At 45.4% G+C, this 22,770-nt stretch overlaps 1 protein-coding gene across 1 annotated transcript in view; it reads right to left on the bottom strand.

Moving 5' to 3' along the window:
* LOC132825777 (rab-like protein 6) overlaps nt 1-22,770 on the bottom strand; it is a 126,267-nt gene that overhangs the window by 5,772 nt on the left and 97,725 nt on the right. The window contains exons 9-13 of the mRNA XM_060841243.1: nt 8,317-8,681; nt 6,686-6,833; nt 6,176-6,352; nt 3,274-3,625; nt 1,921-2,098 (exon numbers count right to left, since the gene is read on the bottom strand). Coding sequence (XP_060697226.1) covers nt 1,921-2,098; nt 3,274-3,625; nt 6,176-6,352; nt 6,686-6,833; nt 8,317-8,681 — 1,220 coding nt within the window. The remainder of the gene's footprint in view (nt 1-1,920; nt 2,099-3,273; nt 3,626-6,175; nt 6,353-6,685; nt 6,834-8,316; nt 8,682-22,770) is intronic.

Below are 22,770 nucleotides of genomic sequence, written 5' to 3'. Positions count from 1 at the left end.
TGAATATTACTTAATTATGGAGAAAGACTGTAAAAAGCAACAGCACAGAGGGATTTGGGAATCACAGAACCCCTCCAGTGTGAAAGCAGGCCATTCGGCCCATTAAGTCCACACCAGTCCTCCATAGAGCATCCCACCCAGACCCACTCCCCTATCCTATCCCTTTAACCCTGTCCCATGGCTAATCCTGCACATCCTTGGTACCCATGAACAATTTAACATGGCCAATCCACCGGACGTGCACATCTTTGGACTGAGAGGAAACTGGAGCACCTGGAGGAAACCCACGCAGACACAGGGAGAAAGTGCAAACTCCACACAGTCACCCGAGGGTGGAATCAAACCCAGGTCCCTGGTCCGTTGAGGCAACAGTGTTAACCAGAGCTGCTCTTGTACATAAATCACAAAAAGGTAGCATTCAAGTTGGGGTGGTAGGGAAGGCAAATGGCATGTTGGTCTTGGCATCAAAGGGAATACAGTATAAATAGGGAAGCATGGCTGAAACTATACAAGGTATTAGAGCACAGGTGGAATTCTGTGAACAGTTCTGGGTCCCTTATTGAATAAAGGATATACTGGCATTAGAGGCTGTCCAGAGAAGGTTTACTCAGATGGTACCAGATGGACTGTCACGTGAGAGAGGCTGAGTAGATAGGGCTTATATTCATTGGAGTTTAGAAGACTGTGAGGCAACCTTATTAAATCAGAAGATTTTGAGGCAGTTTGACATGATAGAAGGCAGGGGGGTGGGGTGTTTCCCCTCGTGGGAAAGCCTAAGAGGACAATGTCAGAGTAAGGAGTCACTCGGTTAGGACAGAGTTGAGGAGGAGCTTTTTCCAGAGGGTTAATAACTCTGTCAAGTTGTTTACTGCAGAGGGTGGTTGAAGATTTTTACTCAGTAAGGGAATCTAGGGTCATGGTGCTGAGGTAGGAGAGTGATCTTACTGAGTTGCACAGGGCCTATTTCTGTTCCTACATCTTCGTCTTACCTGGAGAGAAAAAAATAGAGCTAACCTTTTGAATTGAACAAGAATCTTTTTAGGAACTGGAAAGAGGGAGAAAGGTCCTGGATTTTAGGCCTTGCTTGAATGGGACTGGTTAAAGCACAGCAGGTTAGGCAGCATCCGATGCTGCCTAACCTGCTGTGCTTTAACCAGCAACACATTTTCAGCTGTGATCTCCAGCATCTGCAGACCTCATTTTTTTACCCTTGAATGGGACTGCACTCCCACTTGGTGTAGGTGGTGAGCAGATGTAAATCATCAAGAATAATGTGGATGCAGAGAGATACACAGCTACAGCAAAGAGGAAGGCAAATGGGTATGTTGTCCTTTACTGCAGGTGGGGTGGCCTCTCGTCACTCCTTCTCAGAGAAGGTTTTCCTGGAAGTCTTAGTTATTTACTGACAGGATGCAGGCATTGCTGGTCAGACCAGCATCTGCTGCCCACTCCTTCTTGCCCTTGTGCTTGACCTGGGTGGGCTGCGCAGTCACTGCACAGGATACTTAAGGGTGGAACCACATCAGGGCTGGGGTCAAGTGTAGACCAGACCAGGTAAAAATGACAGGTGTCACCACTGAAACCGGCTTTAAATACCACATTTTCATTTTCAATTAATTTATAGTTGCTGGGGTGGGGTTTGAACCCTTGTCCCCAAAGCAATAACCTGGTCTCTGAATTATTAGGTCAGTTATTGATCTGCTGTGCTTAAGCAAATCAAAAAGTGATTGCTTTGGAAAATGAAATACAATGAAGGAGGGATCCAATTTAACAAAAAAAATCCTGTGGCCCTACAGCCCATCTAACACTGACAAACTTTGGTAATTTGGTAATATACCAAATGTCTTATATTAATATCCAGAGCAACTCTTCTCATTAACAAACTCAAAACATTTCTCAAGCATGACCTCGTGCTGTCACCTTCATTGCTGCTTTCTGGAGCTGCAGGAGTTTTAGTACCAATGCCCAAGCCAAACAGGTCGAAGTCAGTGGTCTGCATTGTGGGCCGGATTGATGCTTTCACTGGCACGCTGGGTTTTCCGAGACCGAGTTCATCATTGGAGAGTTCAGAGCTGTCCTCTCGAACTGGGAATGCCTCCTGCAAAAAGCATCACAGGTCAGCAGTTACTACTTCAGAAAGGGAATCAGGACATGAGGAAGGAAGCTGGCTTCAAAGCCCTGCAAACTGAAGAGCCCTCAGCATGAATACACTCAGCTCCAAATGAGAAATGTATGGCTTCAGGTCACAGTGTAGAGAACTGAACATCATTCACCCGATACTGGAATGAAGCTTTGTGGGAGAGCCACACTGTCGACACCAGCAGGTGAGATCTAAAACCGACAGTCCCATCTCCCCTCTCAGAAGGACATTAAAGACTGGATTATGAGCAAATGTAATCCTGGTGCCTTGGCTAATGTTTATTCCTCAACCAATGTATCGTGAACAGAGCTTTTACTGATCATCACATTGTTTTTGGGAGCTGACAGATAAGTACAACAGTCAGTACGTTTCACAGCAAAGAATCTGAGAAGGTAAAAGATGCTGTCATTTAGACAGCGCACAGCAGAAACAGCCACTTGCCCAAGTGGGCTACGGCAGCGTTTTAATAACCACCCTACTGTCAACTCTGCTGCTGTCTCCACTCATGCTTCTGCCAGACCTGCAGGCATTGCCAGAATTTTCTGTTTCTATTTCAGATCGGCAGGACTTGCAAAACATTTAGTATCAAGTAAGTATCTTTACCACAACAGAACTTAACTAAATAATGCAATTTGTCATTCTTCTTTCACCAGAGACTTTAACAGAATCAAACTTCCTATTCAGCAACCAGTTCTATACATCAGTCCATTTGTGAAAAACAGACCCAGAAATAAAAATACACAAGTGTCTGGCATTATTTATAGTCATGGTATATTGAAGTCTATCTGGGATCTGTTTTTGCTGAAAAAGGTCTCCACAAATTTGTATTATCTGTGGGGAAGCAGTCAGTCAGGGTGTTGTGTTTCAGAATGTGGTTAGTCTGCATACGGCATTTACTTGAGGGATGAAAGCATGTTGCAGGGGTTTGGCCAAACTCAGGATGTTTGCTTTGAAACAGAGATAAAGTTTATCTTTGTTCCAATGTACCTGTTTAGGTTAGATGCCAATGCTGTGTGATTGAAGTATTTATGTTTTAATTCTCCTGCAGTCACTCTGCTCAGCTTGACCAGTCCAAAACCTCAAATGAAAAGCAGATTACATTTTAAAATATAAAGAGCAGAAATGAAACTTACGGCTGTGTTTTTTCTGTTGGAATCATCACTCTCAAAGTCTGGGTCATCCATGACAAAAGACAGCAATTGCTTTGCAATTGGTCCCTCGAGATCACTCTCTGATGACTCCCTATATTCTTGCATTGCTGGTTTGTTCTGGCCTTTATCCTCAGTAGCATGGAGCGATGCTGGCACTGGGATGAGCGGAGAGGCCAGAGATGAGACTGAAGTTAGGAAACTGTTCCCAGGTAAACTGGAGGCTGGATTTCTGTTGTTAACATGCTCTGGTTGGTTGGTTGATGAACGGATGCCAAGGTCCTGCTCGAAGGCTTTGGTTGGAGCTCTGCCCTGGGATTTTAAACCTTTGGAAGCCCTGAAGAGGAAGGGAAAATACAAATGGGTTTACTAATGAAGGAATAGCACCAAGGCTGTTTGACCCAACAAGACAGACACAGTGCCATCACAATGGTAGTAGGAGGGGCTGAGACTGGAAGGAACAGTTACTGACAGAGTTTGCTATCCACATGGGCATGCCCTCTGACCCACGTCTGGTCTTTGGCACAGAGGGAGAATGGTGTCAACCATGATGTTCAGTTCCTGATGTCTGTCTGATACGGATAGGAATGTTGGATGGGGGACAGAATGAGCTGGAGTGTCATGGCCTCTAGAGTCAAACAGTCAATTCAAGGCACCAGCTGGCTTTTCACGTCAGCAGTAACAAACACGAAGGACACAAAGCACTCGGGGAACATCACTGCACTACGGAACAAATTGGTCGTCACTTTGCTCATCATGAAGTTGGAATATTGGTGTATTTAAATCCGACACTCTTTGTAACATCTCACTGCTCACATAGAATTGTTTCTAACAGAAGGGATTAATGGGCCTTCAAGCCTATACTAGTTTTTGAAAGAAATTTCTAGTTACTGTCACTCCCATGAAACCCTCAAACTTATTTCTATGTAATTTATCCAATACCTTTTGGAACGTCATACCGACTCTTCACCCTTCCAGGGACCACATTCCAAACTGGAACTCAAGCTCATCAGAGTTAGCAGCAGCCGGCCATGCAGTCCTTGGAACCTGTTCCACTATTCAATATGATCAGGAGTGATCTGACTGGGGCTTTAACTTCACGTTACAGTCAGTTCTCCAGCCCTCAACTCCCTCGTCAATCAAAAATCTCTCTGAACTCAGCCTTGAACGTATTGAGTCAGCTTTCGCTGCTCCTTGGGGTAAAGGATTCCAATAGTTCACAACCTTCAGCAGAAATCACACACCTTAGCCTAATCTTGAAACAGTGACCTTGCTTCCTTAGTGAAGGCCTAACTCTGGTTTATAAAGGGTTAGCATCATGCCTTTACTACTGTATTCAAATCTGCTACTAACACAGCCAAGAATTGGGGTTTCTTTATCACAACTAGGTTTTACGTAGTTTTCCTTGATACATGGTTTGGAGATGCCGATGTTGGACTGGGGTGCTCAATGTTAAAAATCACACAACACTAGCTTACAGTGCACAACCACCTGGTGAAGGAGCAGTGCTCCAAAAACTTGTGCTTCCAAATAAACCTGTTGGACTACAACCTGGTATTGTGTGACTTTTAACTTCCTTTACACATGTAGATTTTATAAATGACTTGGATGAAGAAGTGGAAATGTGGGTTGGTAAGTTTGCCGATGACACAAAGGTCAGTGGTTTTATAGCAAGTGTCAGGGGCTGTTGCAGGCTACAACAAGACACTGACAGGATGCAGAGCTGAACAGAGAAATGGCAGATGAAGTTCAACCTGGATAAATGCAAAATGATTCACTTTGGAAGGTCAAATCTGAATGCTGAATACAGGGTTAAAGACAGGATTCTTGGCAGTGTGGAGGAATAATGGGATCTTGGAGTCTGGGTACATGGATCCCTCAAAGTTGCCACCCAAGTTGTTAAAAAGGTGTATGATGTGTTGGCTTTCATTAGCAGAGGAATTGAGTGTAAGAGCCACAAGGTTTTGCTGCAGCTCCACAAAGCCCTGGTTATACCACACTTGGAATATTGTGTCCAGTTCTGGTTGCCTCATTATTGGAAGGATGTAGATGCTTTAGAGAGGGTGCAAAGGAGATTCATCAGGATGCTGTGTGGATTGGAGGGCATGTCTTACAAAGAGAGGTTGAGTGAGCTGGGGCTTTTCACACTTGGGAGGAGGAATAGAGGTGACTTAATAGAAGTGTACAAGGTAATGAGAGGCACAGATAGAGGAGATAGCCAGAGACCTCTCCCCAGAGCAGAAATGGCTGTCACAAAGAGTCATAATTTTAAGGTGATTGGAGGAAGGCATAAGGGAGATGTCAGAGGTAGGTTCTTTACTCAGAGAGTGGTAGGTATGTGGAATGCACTGCCAGTGGCAGGAGTAGAGTCAGAGACATTAGGGACATTTAAGCGATTGCTGGACAAGCACATGGATGGCAGTAAGTTGAGGAGTGTGTAGGTTAGGTTGATCTTAGATTAAGATAAGTGCTCAGCCCAACAGCGTGGGCCAAAGAGCCTGTACTGTTCTATGTTCTAAACTAGCTTTTATTTTTAAGGATCTGTGCACATATAATCCTGGGTCACTTTGTTCCTGAACCTCTTTTTAAGTCTGCACCATTTATTTTATATTGCTTCGCACTCTTCCTATCAATATGCAGCACTTCCCACTTCTCTGCATTCACTTCTATCGGTAATGAAACTGCCAATTTCACCAGCCGGCATCCTTCTGAAATCTGACAGCCTCCTCCTGAGTATGTGCTCTGTTGGGAGTTTTCCTCATGTGCAAACTTTAAAATGAAACCTGGTACATCTAAGGTCAGATCACTGATGTATATCGACTGAATGGTGCTCCTAATGCCGAACCACAGTCAGTACAACAATTGCTGCTCCTTTTCTATCACTGACCGTTTTAGTGGATCTGGATGAATGGTGACTTTTGAACTCTCCTCTTCATCACTGGACAGAGTGATGTCTTTACTGGGAATCTGCGATTTCACATAGGGATCCTGCAGCATCTGGTCATCGAGATCGAGGTCATCCTGGAAAACCGCGACCATTGGATTTCCTTTGCGCTCTCCGTCACTGCAGCAGAGTAAGGCAAACACAGCCATTAAACCACTTGCACTACAAGCTCATGCTTCACTCAGCTCGAACTAAGATGGTGACCATGCTATCTCTCATCCAAAGGTCAGGCTCCAGAGGTGCCAGGCCTGACCTCCAGCCTCCCTCCACCACACCAACCCAGTGACCCCCAACTCTCCAAATGGTTCCTGAACCCACCGCGTACAACACAATGACAGAGAGTTTAAAGGTCAGTGTTTCATATGAAAACCCCAATTCAGGATTTCCCAGTCCTGAGGATTCTGCCCATGGGTTTCAGTGATGGTTGGACTGTGCATGTCCTGAAATTCCTACCTGTCGCTCTCCTGTTGTCTCCCACTGTGGCCTTCCTTCTGAGGATTTGGATCTTCAAGGAAACTCTTATCAATTCCTTCATCAGGGACAAAGTCATCAACATTTTGCATCTTCACTTCTCCCTCTGCGGAATTCGGAGATGGGGTATCTACAGAAGGAGGCTGGTATCAGGAGAGGTTTGACTTTATACAAGTTGCTGGAGGTGCTGCTGGAGGGAGGTCAAAGGACAGGGTGAGAGGAGGAGGAGGGAGGTCAAAGGGCAGGGTGAGAGAGGAGGAGGGAGGTCAAAGGGCAGGGTGAGAGGAGGAGGGGGAGGTCAAAGGGCAGGGTGAGGAGGAGGAGGGAGGTCAAAGGACAGGGTGAGGAGGAGGAGGAACACAGGACCTGTTTTCGGTGTACTGAGAACTTAGGAAACAGCAAGATAGAGAAAAATGAGGCAATAAAATGAGCTTTGGTGGTGTAGAGTAAGGTGCGAGCAGTTCATGAGGATTCAGAATCACAGAGAAGTGGCAGTGTGTGTGTGGAGTAAAAGAGGAGCAGAAGAAGCCCAGGAATTGGGGATGAGAGAGGAGTGATTTTTGTGGGGGGGGGGGGGGGGGGAAGAGAAGACGGGTATGAACAGAGTGTGACAGTGAGAGGGGAATGATAAGGGGAAAAAAGGGAGAGCAGGAAGAAAGGGGCTGAAAGGTTGAATGAGTGCTGGGTGGGGGGGGGGGGGGGGAGAGAAGGTGGGGGAGGAGATGTCTCGATAGGTGGTGAGGACAGTGGGGAGTGAAGGGGCAAGGGCATGGTCCAGGAAGGGTGTGGGTGAGGATAGTAACCTAGGAAGTGAGAGGGAGGGTCAGGGAGTAGCAAGGAGAGCTCAATGCAGAGTGGGTCAAGGTGGGGAAATGGAGGTAAAGTATAGGGGAGCAGGATGGGTGGTATTGGGAGGGAGGACTAGGTGGTGGTGAGGGGAGGTATGGAAGGGTGGACTGGGTGTGGAGGGGCAGGAGCGTCATATTGTAATTACATCACAACCGGGAGTTACAAACAACCTTGGGGTCAAAAAGTGTGGCACTGGAAAAGCACAGCAGGTCAGGCAGCATCTGAGGAGCAGGAGAGTCTATGTTTTGGGCACAAGCCCTTCATCAGGAATCATGGCATTTTGTCTGCACCACACTTTTTGACTTTGATCTCCAGCATCTACGGTCCTCACTTTCTCTACCTATAAACAATCTTGTCAAGTGAACAGCGAGCTGTAGATTAACACAGACAACATACAGACATTGAGAATTAAGCAGCTTCAAGCTCACTATCCCACTGCTCCATGAATACTCCAGAAACCACTGACTTCACAGGTCACGGAATGGCTTCCCAAAGCTCAGCCAGATTTCTAACATGACTCACCAGTAGCAGCACAACTCAGATTAGTGCTATTAATCACATTAGTGCTATTGCCCTCGATATCATTGTCCAAGCTATAAAAACCTCCCATCACAGGTTTTACTGGACTGTTCTAAACCTCCAAGAATGTTTTCCCGATTTCCTTCCTAAGTGAATCTGTTTGGATTTCTCCTCCAGCAGAGGACGGAGTTTGCTTCTGTCTCCCCCAACCTTGTGTATAGCCCCCAAGTTGCACAATGTCTTACCAGCCTTGGGAACAGGAGGTTCTGGTGTGGAGGAGGGGCCAAACAGTCGTGAGATGAAGCTGCGACGCTGAGTGACCGGTGCAGCCTGGGTGCTGGTGGGGACCTGGGGAGCACCGAGCGGTGTGGGGCATACCTCAGGGGCCAGGTTTGGGTCAGTCAGGGCTGACCCTAATGCTGGAGGAGGGGACATTGATGGAGAAGGACATGCTTGCACAGGAGCTTGAGGTGTTCCAGGGCTGGAGTTGGTGGTGGATGCTGAGCTCAGGGGTACCACAGGTGACTGTGACCCAGAGGATGGGCTTTGGCCATTGGTTGCTACGGGAGAATTGAAACCCCGGTTCTTGTTATCCATCAGCTCCAGGAATCTGCAAGATACAAACAGAATACAAGATGTAAATAGAAAGTGGTGGACAGACTCCCTATTTCCAGCAGGATCAGGAGAGACAGAAACGGCATTAATGTCTCAAATATATCTCTTTTTTCATTCGCTCATCGGATGTGGGCCAGCATTTATTGATCACCCCCAACTGCCCTTTACAAAGTGGTAGTGAGCTGCCTTCCTGAATTGCTGCAGTGAAGGTGCTGTTGATGTCACAGTGCCATTAAGGAGGGATTTCTCAAATTTTGACCCAGTGTCACTGAAGCAAAGATGATTTATTTCCAAGTCAGGCTAATGAGTGGCTCCGGGGAGCTTGCAGTGGTGGAGTTTCCATGTAGCTGCTACGCTTGTCCTTCTAGATGGTAGGGTTTGCAAATTGGAAGGGCTGTCTAAGGCACCTGAGTGAGTTGCTGCAGTGTATCTTGTTGATGGTACATGTTGCCGTCAGTGTAGTGGTGGTGGAGGAGGAGGGAGTGAATGTTGAAGATGGGAGATGGGGTACCAATCAAAAAGGCCATTCTGTTCTGGATGGCATCAAGCTTTTTGATAATTGTTGGAGCTGCACTCATCCTGTCTCCCCAAACCCGGTCCACCATCCTGAACAGGCACTGGGAAGACAGAAAGTGAATTACTGCTCCAGGATTCCTAGCTTCTGACCTGTTCTTGCAGCCACAGTATTTGGCTGGTTGATCCACATCAGTTTCTGGTCAATGGTGACCCCCCATGATGTTGATAAGGAGACATTGAATAATGGGGATGTCAAGCAGAATGGTTAGATTCTTTGTCAGAGATGGTCATTGTCGGACACTCGTGTGGAATGAACACAATTTGCCTCCAATCAGCCGAGGCCTGGAAGCTGCTGTGTATGGATCAGAATTCACTGGTCTCTAATGGGTAATTCCCTCGGATCTCTGAAAATTAATTCCATCGTTAGACTAATCTCTTGAGCCAAGGGCTTATGTTCTACCATAGATTCATATGGAATCTCATACGCCATTAGGAGAATGAGATATTTCATACCATCAGAACAAACTAATGATGGATAGCTTGAAAAAAATAGTGAGCTTTAATGCAAAATATTTTACAACTGAAGATGCTTCGGTTTTAAATTTCACTCGACAAACACATGGTCAGAAATTTCAAACCTGAGTCAGAAGGTCACAAAAGTCTCAAGTTCAGAGCAGAGTACATTATGCAGGCTGACACTCCCACCGTGGCAGTGTTGCAATCTTTCAGGTGAGACATTAAATCAAGACCCCTCAGGTAGAAGCAGACAATGCTACAGCACTAGCTTGAGGAACAGTCCCTGACGTCCTGGTCAACAGCCTCATCCAACAGTATAAATAAATTATCCCATGACCATATCAGTAATTGCTGCTGTTGCCTACATCATGCCAGCAATTAAACTCCATCATCTGTTAAGCACCATGGCACATCCTGAGGTCATGACAGATGATTTAATTTTAATTCATCCTGGATTAATGCAGCTGCATGTTGCTGCCAAAGTCTTAACCTCATACTTTCCGGATCAGCGTCTAACTGCCCCAGGGTACTACCGTTGTAGCTGCTGGGTTATGGGATGCATGAACGCATCATCTGATTTAAAGGAGAGAATGCTACCACTGATTCAAGGCAGCATATGCAACCTGAGGACAATGGGAGAAGATAGCTGTAACTGTGGGGAACGCCCACAATCAGATTCAATACCAATCAATATATTTTCACTACCTGTGTAATAAATACTCAGACATTTACTGTACAAGTGGTCATTCAGTTCATCATCTCTGCATCAGTCCATGAAGATCTGACTGCACCAAACCCATTTTTCAGCTTTTGGCCCAATCCCCTGGAGGCTATGGCAACACAAGTGAATATTTAAATATGACTGAAATATTTTGGATTCAACCACCATTTCAGGCAGTGAGACCCAGACTCCCACCACTCAATGAGTGAAAACACTTCTCCTCAACTCTCCTCTTAGCCTTCCACCTGTTACCTTAAATCTACACCCCCCTGGTTATTGGCCCCACTACCAATGGAGAAAAGTGCTTTACTATCCACCCTCCTCATCTTATACGCCTTCAACTTTGGTTGCACCCAAAAAAAAACAACCCAGTCTGTTCAGTCATTCCTCACACCTCAGACCCTCAGCTGAGGCAACATCCTGGTAAATCTTCAAAGAATTATTCAACTTCCATATTAGGATGGTCATATAACCAGCACTATTCAACCCAGGAAAACCTCGACATTCCCCCACCTGGGTTGCCTGTGAGACAGCCTCGATTTGAGGACACCTTTCAAACGTACAGTTTAGGATATAAAGTGGCCATTCAGCCCCTCAAGCCTGCTCCACTATTTATTAAGACAATGGCTGAACCGGTTGCATTTTGAATGCCACATTTTCATCAACACTCAATAATCAAGTCTCTTGCCTAACAAGAAAATATCTACTTCCAACTTAAAAATATTCAATGACCCTGTCTCCACTGCCTTCAGTAGCAGCAGTGTGTACTATCTTACAAAATGCACTGCAGAAATTCACTGAAGACTTTTGGACAGCATCATCCAAATGTACGACCACTTCTACCTAGAGGGAGACGAGTGCAGCAGATACATGAGAACATCACCACCTGCAAGTTCCCCTCTAAGTCACTCAACATCCTGATTTGGAAATACGTGGCTATTTCTTAAGTGTTACGCGGTCAAAATCCTGGAATTCCCTCCCTAATGATATTGTGGATCAACCTACAGCAGGTGGACTGCAGCAGTTCAAGGCGGCAGCTCACCACCACCTTCTCAAGGGGCAACTAGGGACAGGGAAAATAAACGTTGGCTCAGCCAGCAACACGCATTCCCCATGAATTAATAAAAATAAGATGTACAAATTCCTGCTTAGATAGAATGGATTTAAATGTTTTTCTATATTTTCACTTCAATGCTTCAAAAATGTTGTAATTTCTCGAAAGGTCAGAATCATAAAACTGTGAAAGCACAGGAGGCCATGAAGTCTACTGTTTATTGTTTTTGTGCTGACTTCCTAACAGCATCTCACCCAGTCCCCATATTCCTTCCTTTCCTGCAGAGTGTCACAAATGTAAAATACCATCCTCTGGTTCTCAATCCTGCCAATGGGAACAGCTCTCTCTCTGTCCAGAACCCGTATGATTTTGAATACACTGACCAAATCCATTCTCAATCTTCTTTTTCTCAATCCCAGCTTTTCCAACTGAAATCCCTCATTCCTGGACCTATTTTTACTGCATAATCTCTCATGCCTGCACATTCTTCCTGAAGTGAGCTGTCTAGCTTTGAGTACCAGAGGCCTAATCACTGCCTTCAATAGTTTCTTTGTGTTGAACTCCTTGTTTTTAAAGTATGTGCTCATGCTGATAAATCCCAGAATGCCATTTGTTTTCATGACCAAAGTCTTACTTGCCCTGCCACCTTCAATGATAATGCACTGATACACCCAAGTCCCTCTGCTTTTGAACTCCATTAGAACTGCATTTTTTATTTTGCACAGTTTCTCTTTATCTAATCTTCAAAAATGAACCACTTCCACTTAGATGCATACAGCATGGAAACAGACCCTTCAACCAAGCCATGCTGAACATAATCCCAACCTAAACTAGCTCCACCGACCTGTTCCTAGTCCAGATCCCTCCAATCATTGCCTATTCATGTATTTATAAAAATGTCTTTTAAACGTTGCAACTGTACCCACATCCACCATTTCCTCAGGAAGTCCATTCCACATGTGAACCATCCTGTGTAAAACATTTGCCCCCATCCTTTTTAAATCTCTCTCCTCTCACCTTAAAAACGTATCCCTTAGTCTTTAAATCCCCCAAGCCAGAGAAAAGACAACTACTATGAACTCTACCTAAACCCATTATTTTATAAACTTCTATCAGGTCACCTCTCAACCTCCTGCGTTCCAGTGAAAAATCCAGCCTCCCTTTCTAACTCAACCCTTCCATACCCAGGAGCATCCTGGTAAATCTCTCCTGAACCCTCTCCAGCTTAATAATATCCTTCATATAGCTTTCTCTGCATTAAATCCCATCTGCCACTTGTCTGTCCCCACTAACGTCCTATCTGTCGTTCTAAGATTTAACACTATCTTCCTCATAGTTCACAATATACTTTGAGCCATTCTCATATTTTGAAATGGTGCATAGCAGGGATTGAGATCCAAAATATAGGTCACCATGACTGTCACTCAACCAACTTCATATCCATGTTATTACTGTCCCTTTTATTCCATGAGATTGTGGTGGAAAATACTTTCCTGACAAATCCATTAGCACTCACGAGCTGTTGATCTGCAGCTCATTCACTGGAGGTCAAACTGGCTGCCATTTACTGAGTTTATATTCGGAAAATAATTAAATTGATTCCTGGTAACTAACTCCACTGTATTTCCTGGGATTGCTGTAACCTGGAATTGAATAGGGAAGGATGTCATTCACTGATTCACGGTTCTCAGTACTCAGTCTGATGTCTTAAAACCGGCATCATCGCTCTTATCAATGTTCACGAACATCTTTCACTGAAACTAGACCCTGCAGAATGTCAAAAAGACAAAAGTCCGTGGAGAGGGCAGATGGGTGACAGATGAAGTTGAATGCAGAGAAGGGAGAGGTGCCACACTTTGGTACACAGAAAGACAATACAAAATAAAGAGTAGAATTTTAAAGAGTGTGCAGGACCAGATACACATGGGTGTCAATGTGCATTAGTTCTTAAAGGTGGCAGGACAGGTAGAAAGAACTATTTGAAAAGAAAGTATATACTATTCGCAGCTTCATAGTTAGGCACACAGAGTAGAAGAGCAGTGAGGTTATGAACTCAAACAATGCTGGCTCGATTGCAGCTGGAGCATTGTGACAGGTAAACATAGAACATTACAGCAGTACAGGGCCTTCAGTCCTCGATGACTGTGAAACCAATCTGAAGCCCATCTAATGTACACTCCCCCATTATCATCCATATGTCTATCCAATGACCACGTAAATGCTCTTAAAGCTGGCGAGCCTACTACTGTTGTAGGCAGTGCGTACCATGCCCTACTACTCTCTGAATAAAGAGTCTACCTTTGACATCTGTCCTATATCTATCACCCTTCAGTTCAAAGCTATGTCCTCTTGTGCTAGCCATCACCATCTGAGGAAAAAGGCTCTCACTGTTCACCCTATTAAACCCTTTGATTTTCTTCTATGTCTCAATTAAGTCACTGTCAACCTCCTTCTCTCTAATGAAAAAGCCTCAAGTCCCTCATCCTTTCCTCATAAGACCTTCCCTTCATACCAGGCAACATCCTAGTGAATCTCCTCTGAACCCTTATCAAAGCTTCCACATCCTTCCTATAATGCGGTGACCAGAACTCTATGCAATACTCCAAGTGCAGCCGCACCAGTTTTGGACAACTGCAATTTGACCTCATGACTCTGAAACTCAATTCCCCTACCAATAAAAGCTAACACACCATATACTTTCTTAACAACTCTATCAACCTGGGTGGCAACTTTTAGGGATCTATGCACATGGACACTGAGACCTCTCTGCTCATTTACACTACCAAGAATCTTACTATTAGCCCAGTACTCTGTATTCCTGTTACTCCTCCCAAAGTGAATCACCTCACACTTTTCCACATTAAACTCCATTTGCTACCTCTCAGCCCAGCTCTACAGCTTATCTATGTCTCTCTGTAACCTACAACATCCTTCGGCACTATCCGCAACTCCACCGATGTTAGTGTCATCCGCAGATTTACTAACCCATACTTCTATTTCCTTTTCCAGGTCATTTATAAAAATGACAAACAGCAGTAGCCCCAAAACAGATCCTTGCAGTACATCACTAGTAAATGAACTCTAGGATGAACATTTCCCATCAACCACCACCCTCTGTCTTCTTTCAGCTTAGCCAAATTCTGATCCAAACCGCTAAATCACCCACAATCCTATGGCCTCCGTATTTTCTGCAATAGCCTACCGTGGGGAACCTTATCAAACGCCTTCCTGAAATCCATATACACCACATCAACCACTTTACCCTCATCCATCTGTTTGGTCACCTTCTCAAAGAACTCAATAAGGTTTGTGAGGCATGACCTACTCTTCACAAAACTGTGTTGACTATCTCTAATCAACTTATCCCTCTCTAGATGATTATAGATCCTATCTCTTATAACCTTTATCCACAATCGAAGTAAGGCTCACTGGTCCATAATTACCAGGGTTGTCTCTACTCCCCTTCGTGAACAAGAGAACAACATTTGCTATCCTCCAGTCTTCTGGCACTATTCCTGTAGACAACAACGACATAAAGATCGAAGCCAAGAGCTCTGCAATCTCCTCCCTGGCTTCCCAGAGAATCCTAGAATAAATCCCACCTAGCCCAGGGGACTTGGCTATTTTCACACTTTCCAGAATTGCTAACACCTCCGTATGAACCTCAATCCCATCTCACTTAGTAGCCTGCATTCTCCTCGACAACACTGTCTTTTTCCAGTGTGAATACTGACGAAACACAGTCATTTAGCGCTTCCCTCATCTCTTGACTCCATGCACAGCTTCCCACTACTGCCCTTGACTGGCCCTAATCTTATGCTGGTCATTCTTTTATTCCTGATGTACTGATAGAAAGTTTTAGAGTTTTCCTTGATCCTAGCTGCCAATGACCTCTCATGTCTCCTCCTGGCTCTTCTTAGCTATCTCTTTAGGTCCTTCCTGGCTAACTTGTAACCCTCAAGTGCCCTAACTGAGCGTTCTCGTCTCATCCTGACATAAGCCGCCTTCTTCCTCTGGACAAGAGATTCAAATTCTTTAGTAAATCACGGCTCCCTTGCTCGACCACTTCTTCCTTGTCAGACTGGCACATACTTATCAAGAACACGCAGTTGTTCCCTATATAAGCTCCACATTTCATATGTGCCCATTCCCTATAGTTTCCTTCCCCATTCTATGCATTCTAAATCTTGCCTGATTCCTTTTCCCCAGCTATAACACTTGCTCTGCGGTATATATCTATTCCTTTCTATTACTCAAGGGAATATAACCAAATTGTGGTCACTATCGCCAAAGTGCTCACCTACCTCCAAATCTAACACCTGGCCGGGCTCATTGCCCAGTACCAAATCCAATGTGGCCTCGCCTCTTGTTGGCCTGTCTACATACTGTGTCAGGAAACCCTCCTGCACACATTGGACAAAAACTGACTCATCTGAAGTAATTGAACTATAGTATTCCCAGTCATAGACTCAGATGTACAGCATGGAAACAGACCCTTCAGTCCAATCCGTCCATGCCGACCAGATATCTCAACCCAATCCAGTCCCACCTGCCAGCACCCGGCCCATATCCCTCCAAACCCTTCCTATTCATATACCCATCCAAATGCCTCTTAAATGTTGCAATTGTACCAGCCTCCACCACTTCCTCTGGTAGCTCATTCCTTACACGTACCACCCTCTGTGAAAAAGTTGCCCCATAGGTCTCTTTTATATCTTTCCCCTCTCACCCTAAACCTATGCCCTATAGTTCTGGACTCCCCCACCCCAGGGAAAAGACTTTGCCTATTTACCCTCTCCATGCCTCTCATAATTTTGTAAACTTCTATAAGGTCACCCCTCAGCCTCCGATGCTCCAGGGAAAACAGCCCTAGCCTGTTCAACATCTCCCTATAGCTCAAATCCTCCAACCCTGGCAACATCCTTGTAAATCTTTTCCGAACCCTTTCAAGTTTCACAACATCTTTCTGATAAGAAGGAGACCAGAATTGCACGCAGTATTCCAACAGTAGCCTAACCAATGTAGCTGCAACATGACCTCCCAACTCCTGTACTCAATACTCTGACCAATAAAGGAAAGCATACCAAACCTGTCAATATTTGGAAAGTTATAGATCCCATAACAACTACTTTGTCACTCTCGCTCCTATCAAGAATAATCTTTGCTATGCTTTCGTCTACATCTCTGGAACTATTCAGAGGCCTAAAACTCCCAACAGGGTGACCTCTCCTGAACTTCCAGAGGTTCTCATTAGAGAGAGATGATTGGTGGCCATTTAACGGAAAGGTCACTGACAGGTGAGGTAGAGAAGGCCCTTCATCGTAAACTCAGCCAGTGTGGGAAATAAACCCATGCAATGGTAACACTCTGTATCACAAACTGGCTGTCCAGCCAACAGAGCTAACTGACTCCCAGCAGTTGTGGGTGCCCCACTTCAGGGCAAGATGCAAATGCGCTGGAGAGTGCAGAAGCCACATGCAAGGTGGATTCGAAGGGTGAGAAATTTTAGTTATGAGGATAGTTTGGGAAAATTGGGACAGTTCTCTTTGCAGAGAAAGTGGAGGGGAGATTTGATCGGAATTTTCAAAGTCTTGCAGGATCTCGACAGACTAAATAGGGAGGAACATTTCCGGCTTGCAAAAGGATTGAGAACCAGAGATCATAGTTGTAAAGTGTTTCAGAAAAATACGAGGTGAGAAAATCATCTTCATATGACGAGTGGGTCAGGTCTGAACGCACTGCTGAAGCTGAGATAATGTCAGGTTCAATTGAGGCATTCAACAGGGCATTGGGTAGTTACTTAAATAATGTGGGGTCAAGGCAGGAGATTGGCGCTACATCAAAATGCTCAGAGAGTTGGTGCAGACATGATGGACCATGGTTCTGTTCACACCATAGCAATTCTGAGATTCTGTTATTGCTGTCAATAGCAGTTCAAAACACTCTAGCCTCAGGATTCCGACTTGAACAAAGTCTAAACAGGCAAGCCCAGTATAGTCCTGACAGAGTGCTGAATGGTTGAAGATGCACAGCCATGCACAAGTTCTTGCTATAAACATATCATCTAAAATTCTGCTGCCTATGTCTTAAATCAGACCAGTTCCCGTTCATATGACCACCTCTGTGCTCGCTGAACTACAGTCATTCCTGATCAAGCAATGTTAGATTTTACAATTCTCATCTTATAATCTCCTTCTGAGATCGCTCTGTTTCTCTGACTCAGGCCTCTTGATTGTAACTGTTGTACCATTTCTGTCCATGTCTTCAGCTTCCAAAGCCATAACCTCAAACTTCTCAAGGTCTCCCCATTTCCTTCTCCTCAAACGCTCTTTTTCACCAAGCATTTAGTCACCTGCCCTGGAAGCCCATGTTTCAGGTTCATATAAACGCTGTTACAGAAATGGAAGCTCATTCTTTGGTTCTATTTAGCCTGGCCCCAGTTCTGTTCACAGCAATGAATTCCCCACATCAAATCTCCAAAAAAGACTCTCAGTCAGAGTGCCTTTGCTATGTTATTCCAATATCTCCTCAATGTGGCTCACTAGCCATTCTGCTTCTCATTGTATCCACGGTTCTTCATCCTCAGTCCTCTCACTCCATTTGCCTTCACTCCTCAATTGTTCCTCTTCCCACCTTCAAGCAGGCATTTCTGGCTGCTCAAGGAATGATCCTGAGATCCTTTCACTGTCTCACACCCCTTCATTCACTGATATTGTACATTGGTATGACAGCCATTGCTGTTAATACTTAGTTTCACATCCCCACCACTACCTTTGCTCTGACATCTCCGATGCATAAAGTTCACGTGACGCTGAGCAAGATATTTCAACTCCCCTTATTCAAATGTTTACTTCAGTCCTATCCACTGGTCCACAGTGCAAGCTCAAACACCCCTCAGTGCCCTCTCTCCACCACACCCCTCAGTGCCCTCCCTCTGCACCCCCCTTCACTGCCTTCTCCCCGCACCGCCCCTCAGTGCCCTCTCCCCACCACCTATCAGTGTCCTCTCTCTGCACTACCCCTCAATGCCCTCTCCCCACCCATCAGTGCCCTCTCTCTCTCTGCACCATCCCTCAGTGCCCTCCTCTCTCTGCACCACCCCTCAGTGCCCTCCTTCTCTCTCTGCACCACCCCTCAGTGCCCTCCTTCTCTCTCTGCACCACCCCTCAGTGCCCTCCTTCTCTCTCTGCACCACCCCTCAGTGCCCTCCTTCTCTCTCTGCACCACCCCTCAGTGCCCTCTCTCTGCACCACCCCTCAGTGCCCTCTCTCTGCACCACCCCTCAGTGCCCTCTCTCTGCACCACCCCTCAGTGCCCTCTCTCTGCACCACCCCTCAGTGCCCTCTCTCTGCACCACCCCTCAGTGCCCCCCTCCTCTCTCTGCACCACCCCTCAGTGCCCCCCTCCTCTCTCTGCACCACCCCTCAGTGCCCCCCTCCTCTCTCTGCACCACCCCTCAGTGCCCCCCTCCTCTCTCTGCACCACCCCTCAGTGCCCTCCTTCTCTCTCTGCACCACCCCTCAGTGCCCTCCTTCTCTCTCTGCACCACCCCTCAGTGCCCTCCTTCTCTCTCTGCACCACCTCTCAGTGCCCTCCTTCTCTCTCTGCACCACCTCTCAGTGCCCTCCCTCTCTCTCTGCACCATCCCTCAGTGCCCTCTCTCTGCACCACCCCTCAGTGCCTCCCTCCTCTCTCTGCACCACCCCTCAGTGCCCCCCTCCTCTCTCTGTACCACCCCTCAGTGCCCTCCTTCTCTCTCTGCACCACCTCTCAGTGCCCTCCTTCTCTCTCTGCACCACCTCTCAGTGCCCTCCCTCTCTCTGCACCACCCCTCAGTGCCCTCCCTCTCTCTCTCTCTGCACCACCCCTCAGTGCCCTCCCTCTCTCTGCACCACCCTTCAGTGCCCTCCCTCTCTCTGCACCACCCTTCAGTGCCCTCCCTCTCTCTGCACCACCCTTCAGTGCCCTCCCTCTCTCTCTGCACCACCCCTCAGTGCACTCTCCCCATCCCAACTGAGGCCACACTAGCGTTTTGTACAGTTGCAGCATAGCATCACAGCTCCGGAACGCAATCCCTCTACCAACAAAACCTAACACACCATGTGCCTTCTTAACAGCACTATCAACCTGGATGGCAACTTTCAGGGATCTATTTTCATGGACACCAAGATCCCTCTGCACATCCACACTACCAAGAATCTTTCCATTGACCTGTATTCTGCCTTCCTGTTATTCTGCCCAAAGTGAATCACCTCACATTTAGTTGCATTGCATTCCATTTGCCACCCCTCAGCCCAATTCTGCAGTTTATTCAAGTCCTCTTGCAAACTGTAACATTCTTCCACACTGTCCACTACTCCACTGACATTATTGTCATCTACAAACTACTAACCCATCCACATAAGCCTGCGTCCAAGTCATTTATAAAAATTTATAAAACAGCAGTGGTCCCAAAACAGATCCTTATGGCACACCACTAGGAACCGGACTCCAGGCTGAAACTTTTCCATCAACCACCACTCATTGCCTTCTTAAAGAAAACCAGTTTCTAATCCAAACTGCTAAATCACCTTCAATTCCATGCCTCCGCATTTTCTCCAATATGCTACCATGTGGAACCTTATCAAAGGCTTGACTGAAGTCCACGTACATCACGTCAACTGCCTTACCCTGATGCACAAGCTTGGTCACCTTCTCAAAAAACTCTGAGGTTTGTGAGACACGACCTGCCCTTGACAAATCCATGTTGACCATTTCCAATTAAATTGTTGCTTGCTAGATGATTATAAATCCTATCTCTTATAATCCTTCCCAAAACTTTTCCTATAACAGATGTAAGGCTCACTGGTCTATAATTACCTGGGTCATTTCTGCTGCCTGTCTTTAACAAGGGCACAACATTTGCAATCCTCCAGTCCTCTGGTACTAAAACTGTAGACAATGATGACTCAAAGATCAAGGCCAAAGGCTCCGCCACCTCCTCCCTAGCTTCCCAGAGAACCTTCAGATAAATCCCATCAGGCCCAAGGGGCTTACCTACTTTCACATCTTCTAGAATAGCTAACATCTCTTCTTTACCAACCTCAATCCTTTCAAGTCTAATAGCCCGTATCTCAGTCTTCTCCTCTATAGATGATTAGTTACTTTATTAGAGCATTCAAATGTAAACACCTCCCTCAATAGGATTCGATGATTCAACCAGGATAATTTCTAGCACAGATCTTATTCTTTGTGTTCTCCTAGCAACCTGGCAGAAATAGCATCAGGGATGATTGTTTTAGCCTGCCAGCAATCACTGTTCTTGCAGTCCATGATGAACTTGTTCATGAAGTAGTCACGTGTTACATTCCTAAACTGAAACATGTACGCATACATGAGCTCAAGGATTTGCTGACCCAACAACAGCAACATGGAAAAGGAGAAAATCAAATCAAAATTCTACCTCCGATACAGAATGTAAATGACACAACGATGCAAGAACCTGCTCAAGGTTTTACAGATAACATTCACCAATCTGAAATAAAAACAAAGTGTTAGAGAATCCCAGCAGGCCTGGCAGCAGGTATGGACAACATTTCGAGTTCAATATGACTCTTCCTGAGAACCAAGTCTGAGTTTCTCCAGCGCTTTGTTCTTCTTTCAGATTTCCAGCCTGACTGACCTGAGCCTCATGATATTTTTAAGCAATCCATTCGGAAATGCTCTAACACACCTGTGGAGCAGATTGATTTGAACCTGAGCCTCCTTTACCGAAGTTGGGACACTACCACAGAGCCCTACTCTGAGCCTCAAATATAATTGTGATAATGTCACCCACCTGCTGAATCACAACTGAAATTACAAAGTTAGAACTGAGCACTGGCTCAGTCTTCCCAGCAGCTCCAAATTCTTAATCAAAATGCAGCTTGGAGTCCTCCTAAAACCTGCAGCACATTCACAAGCCTTCAAGGCTAGAGTGCAGAGCACCATTGTGTGTAAGCATAAGCTACAGTGCTTCGAATGATTCAGTGCTCAGCTCTTGCCAAGAAACTCAGTATCATAGCACTGAAAAGTACCTGCTGATTGGAAAACTAATCTCCTGCGTCAAACATTACAATGGCTTCAAATAAATAACTTAGAACCAGGTATTATCGATTCAATAGGCTTTTCTTACAGACGCTAACTGAGCTGTGAACATTTATGGCTCTCACACTGAACATCCTTGTATTCACTGTCCAACAGTCAATGCCTCACATTTCACTCAGCCATTCCTTCATAGACAATATAACGTCCGCATCAAGGTCAAGAAAACCCTATTGGTACTTCCCAGCAGTGCACTGTACTACACCAAAACGTACCCTCCCCCTGAGGACTACTCTTCATCCACACTTCAAGTCTGTCAGTGACCCCATACCCCAGAAGTACACTTTATACCACATTGCGCTTACACTGTCCACATCACTCCCTTCCCCAATCCCACACAGCACCAGAGGTATATTTCCCAAATTCCAGCCCATTCTGGAGGGATAATTGCAAATCAATGTTGATGTGAGGGGTTTGAGTGTGGGAGAAGGAATTACATGATAACTTATAATGTACACGAGTAGGACAGAGACTAGAGTCGAAATTAAAGACTGCAAGAATGGAAGCAAGCTGAATATTGCATGTGACAGTCTTAAAAGATATATGACAAACACCTAACAAAAGTAAATAGGGTGCAGACATATAGCTAAAATGAGTAAACATAGTCACAGTGCTCTAAAATCATTCTTACACAAGACATTGAGACATCCTGGCTCTCCTTATGGTGCGTCATGATGTTCCTTAAAAAGATCTTTGAGGAGGATCGCTAGATTCAAACTTAAAAACGCTTACTACCCCAGGTTCAAAAATCTGACATTTATGACACCAGAAAATTGTAGATACCAAGACGACTTGGTTGAAGAATTTAAAATAATTGACACAGAAGTTTATTTGGATTACTTTAAGTCACCGAGAGCAAAGAGATGTGCACACAAGTAACAGCAGATGTCAGGTATTTGTGCAAGTATGGCGGACTCTCACTTTAAGAGTCCAATCACATCACATGACAACACCATCACCTGCAGTTTTGGGCAGATAAACAGCTCCCTCTCTAACCTTGCTGCCTGTCGAGTAAACATCCGAATAAACCTCCTGTTGTTAAACACTTGGCTCTCCTGGTCCATCTTGGAACATAAGGCAAAAACTGGTGACAGGGATAAAAATTGCTTCAAAGTCCACTGATTTATAGTAGACAAAATACAAATCATGGCGCTC

Source organism: Hemiscyllium ocellatum, chromosome 21 (genome assembly GCF_020745735.1).
Source record: "Hemiscyllium ocellatum isolate sHemOce1 chromosome 21, sHemOce1.pat.X.cur, whole genome shotgun sequence".
NCBI lineage: Eukaryota > Metazoa > Chordata > Chondrichthyes > Orectolobiformes > Hemiscylliidae > Hemiscyllium > Hemiscyllium ocellatum.
This window is presented reverse-complemented; position numbering and strand designations above follow the sequence as displayed.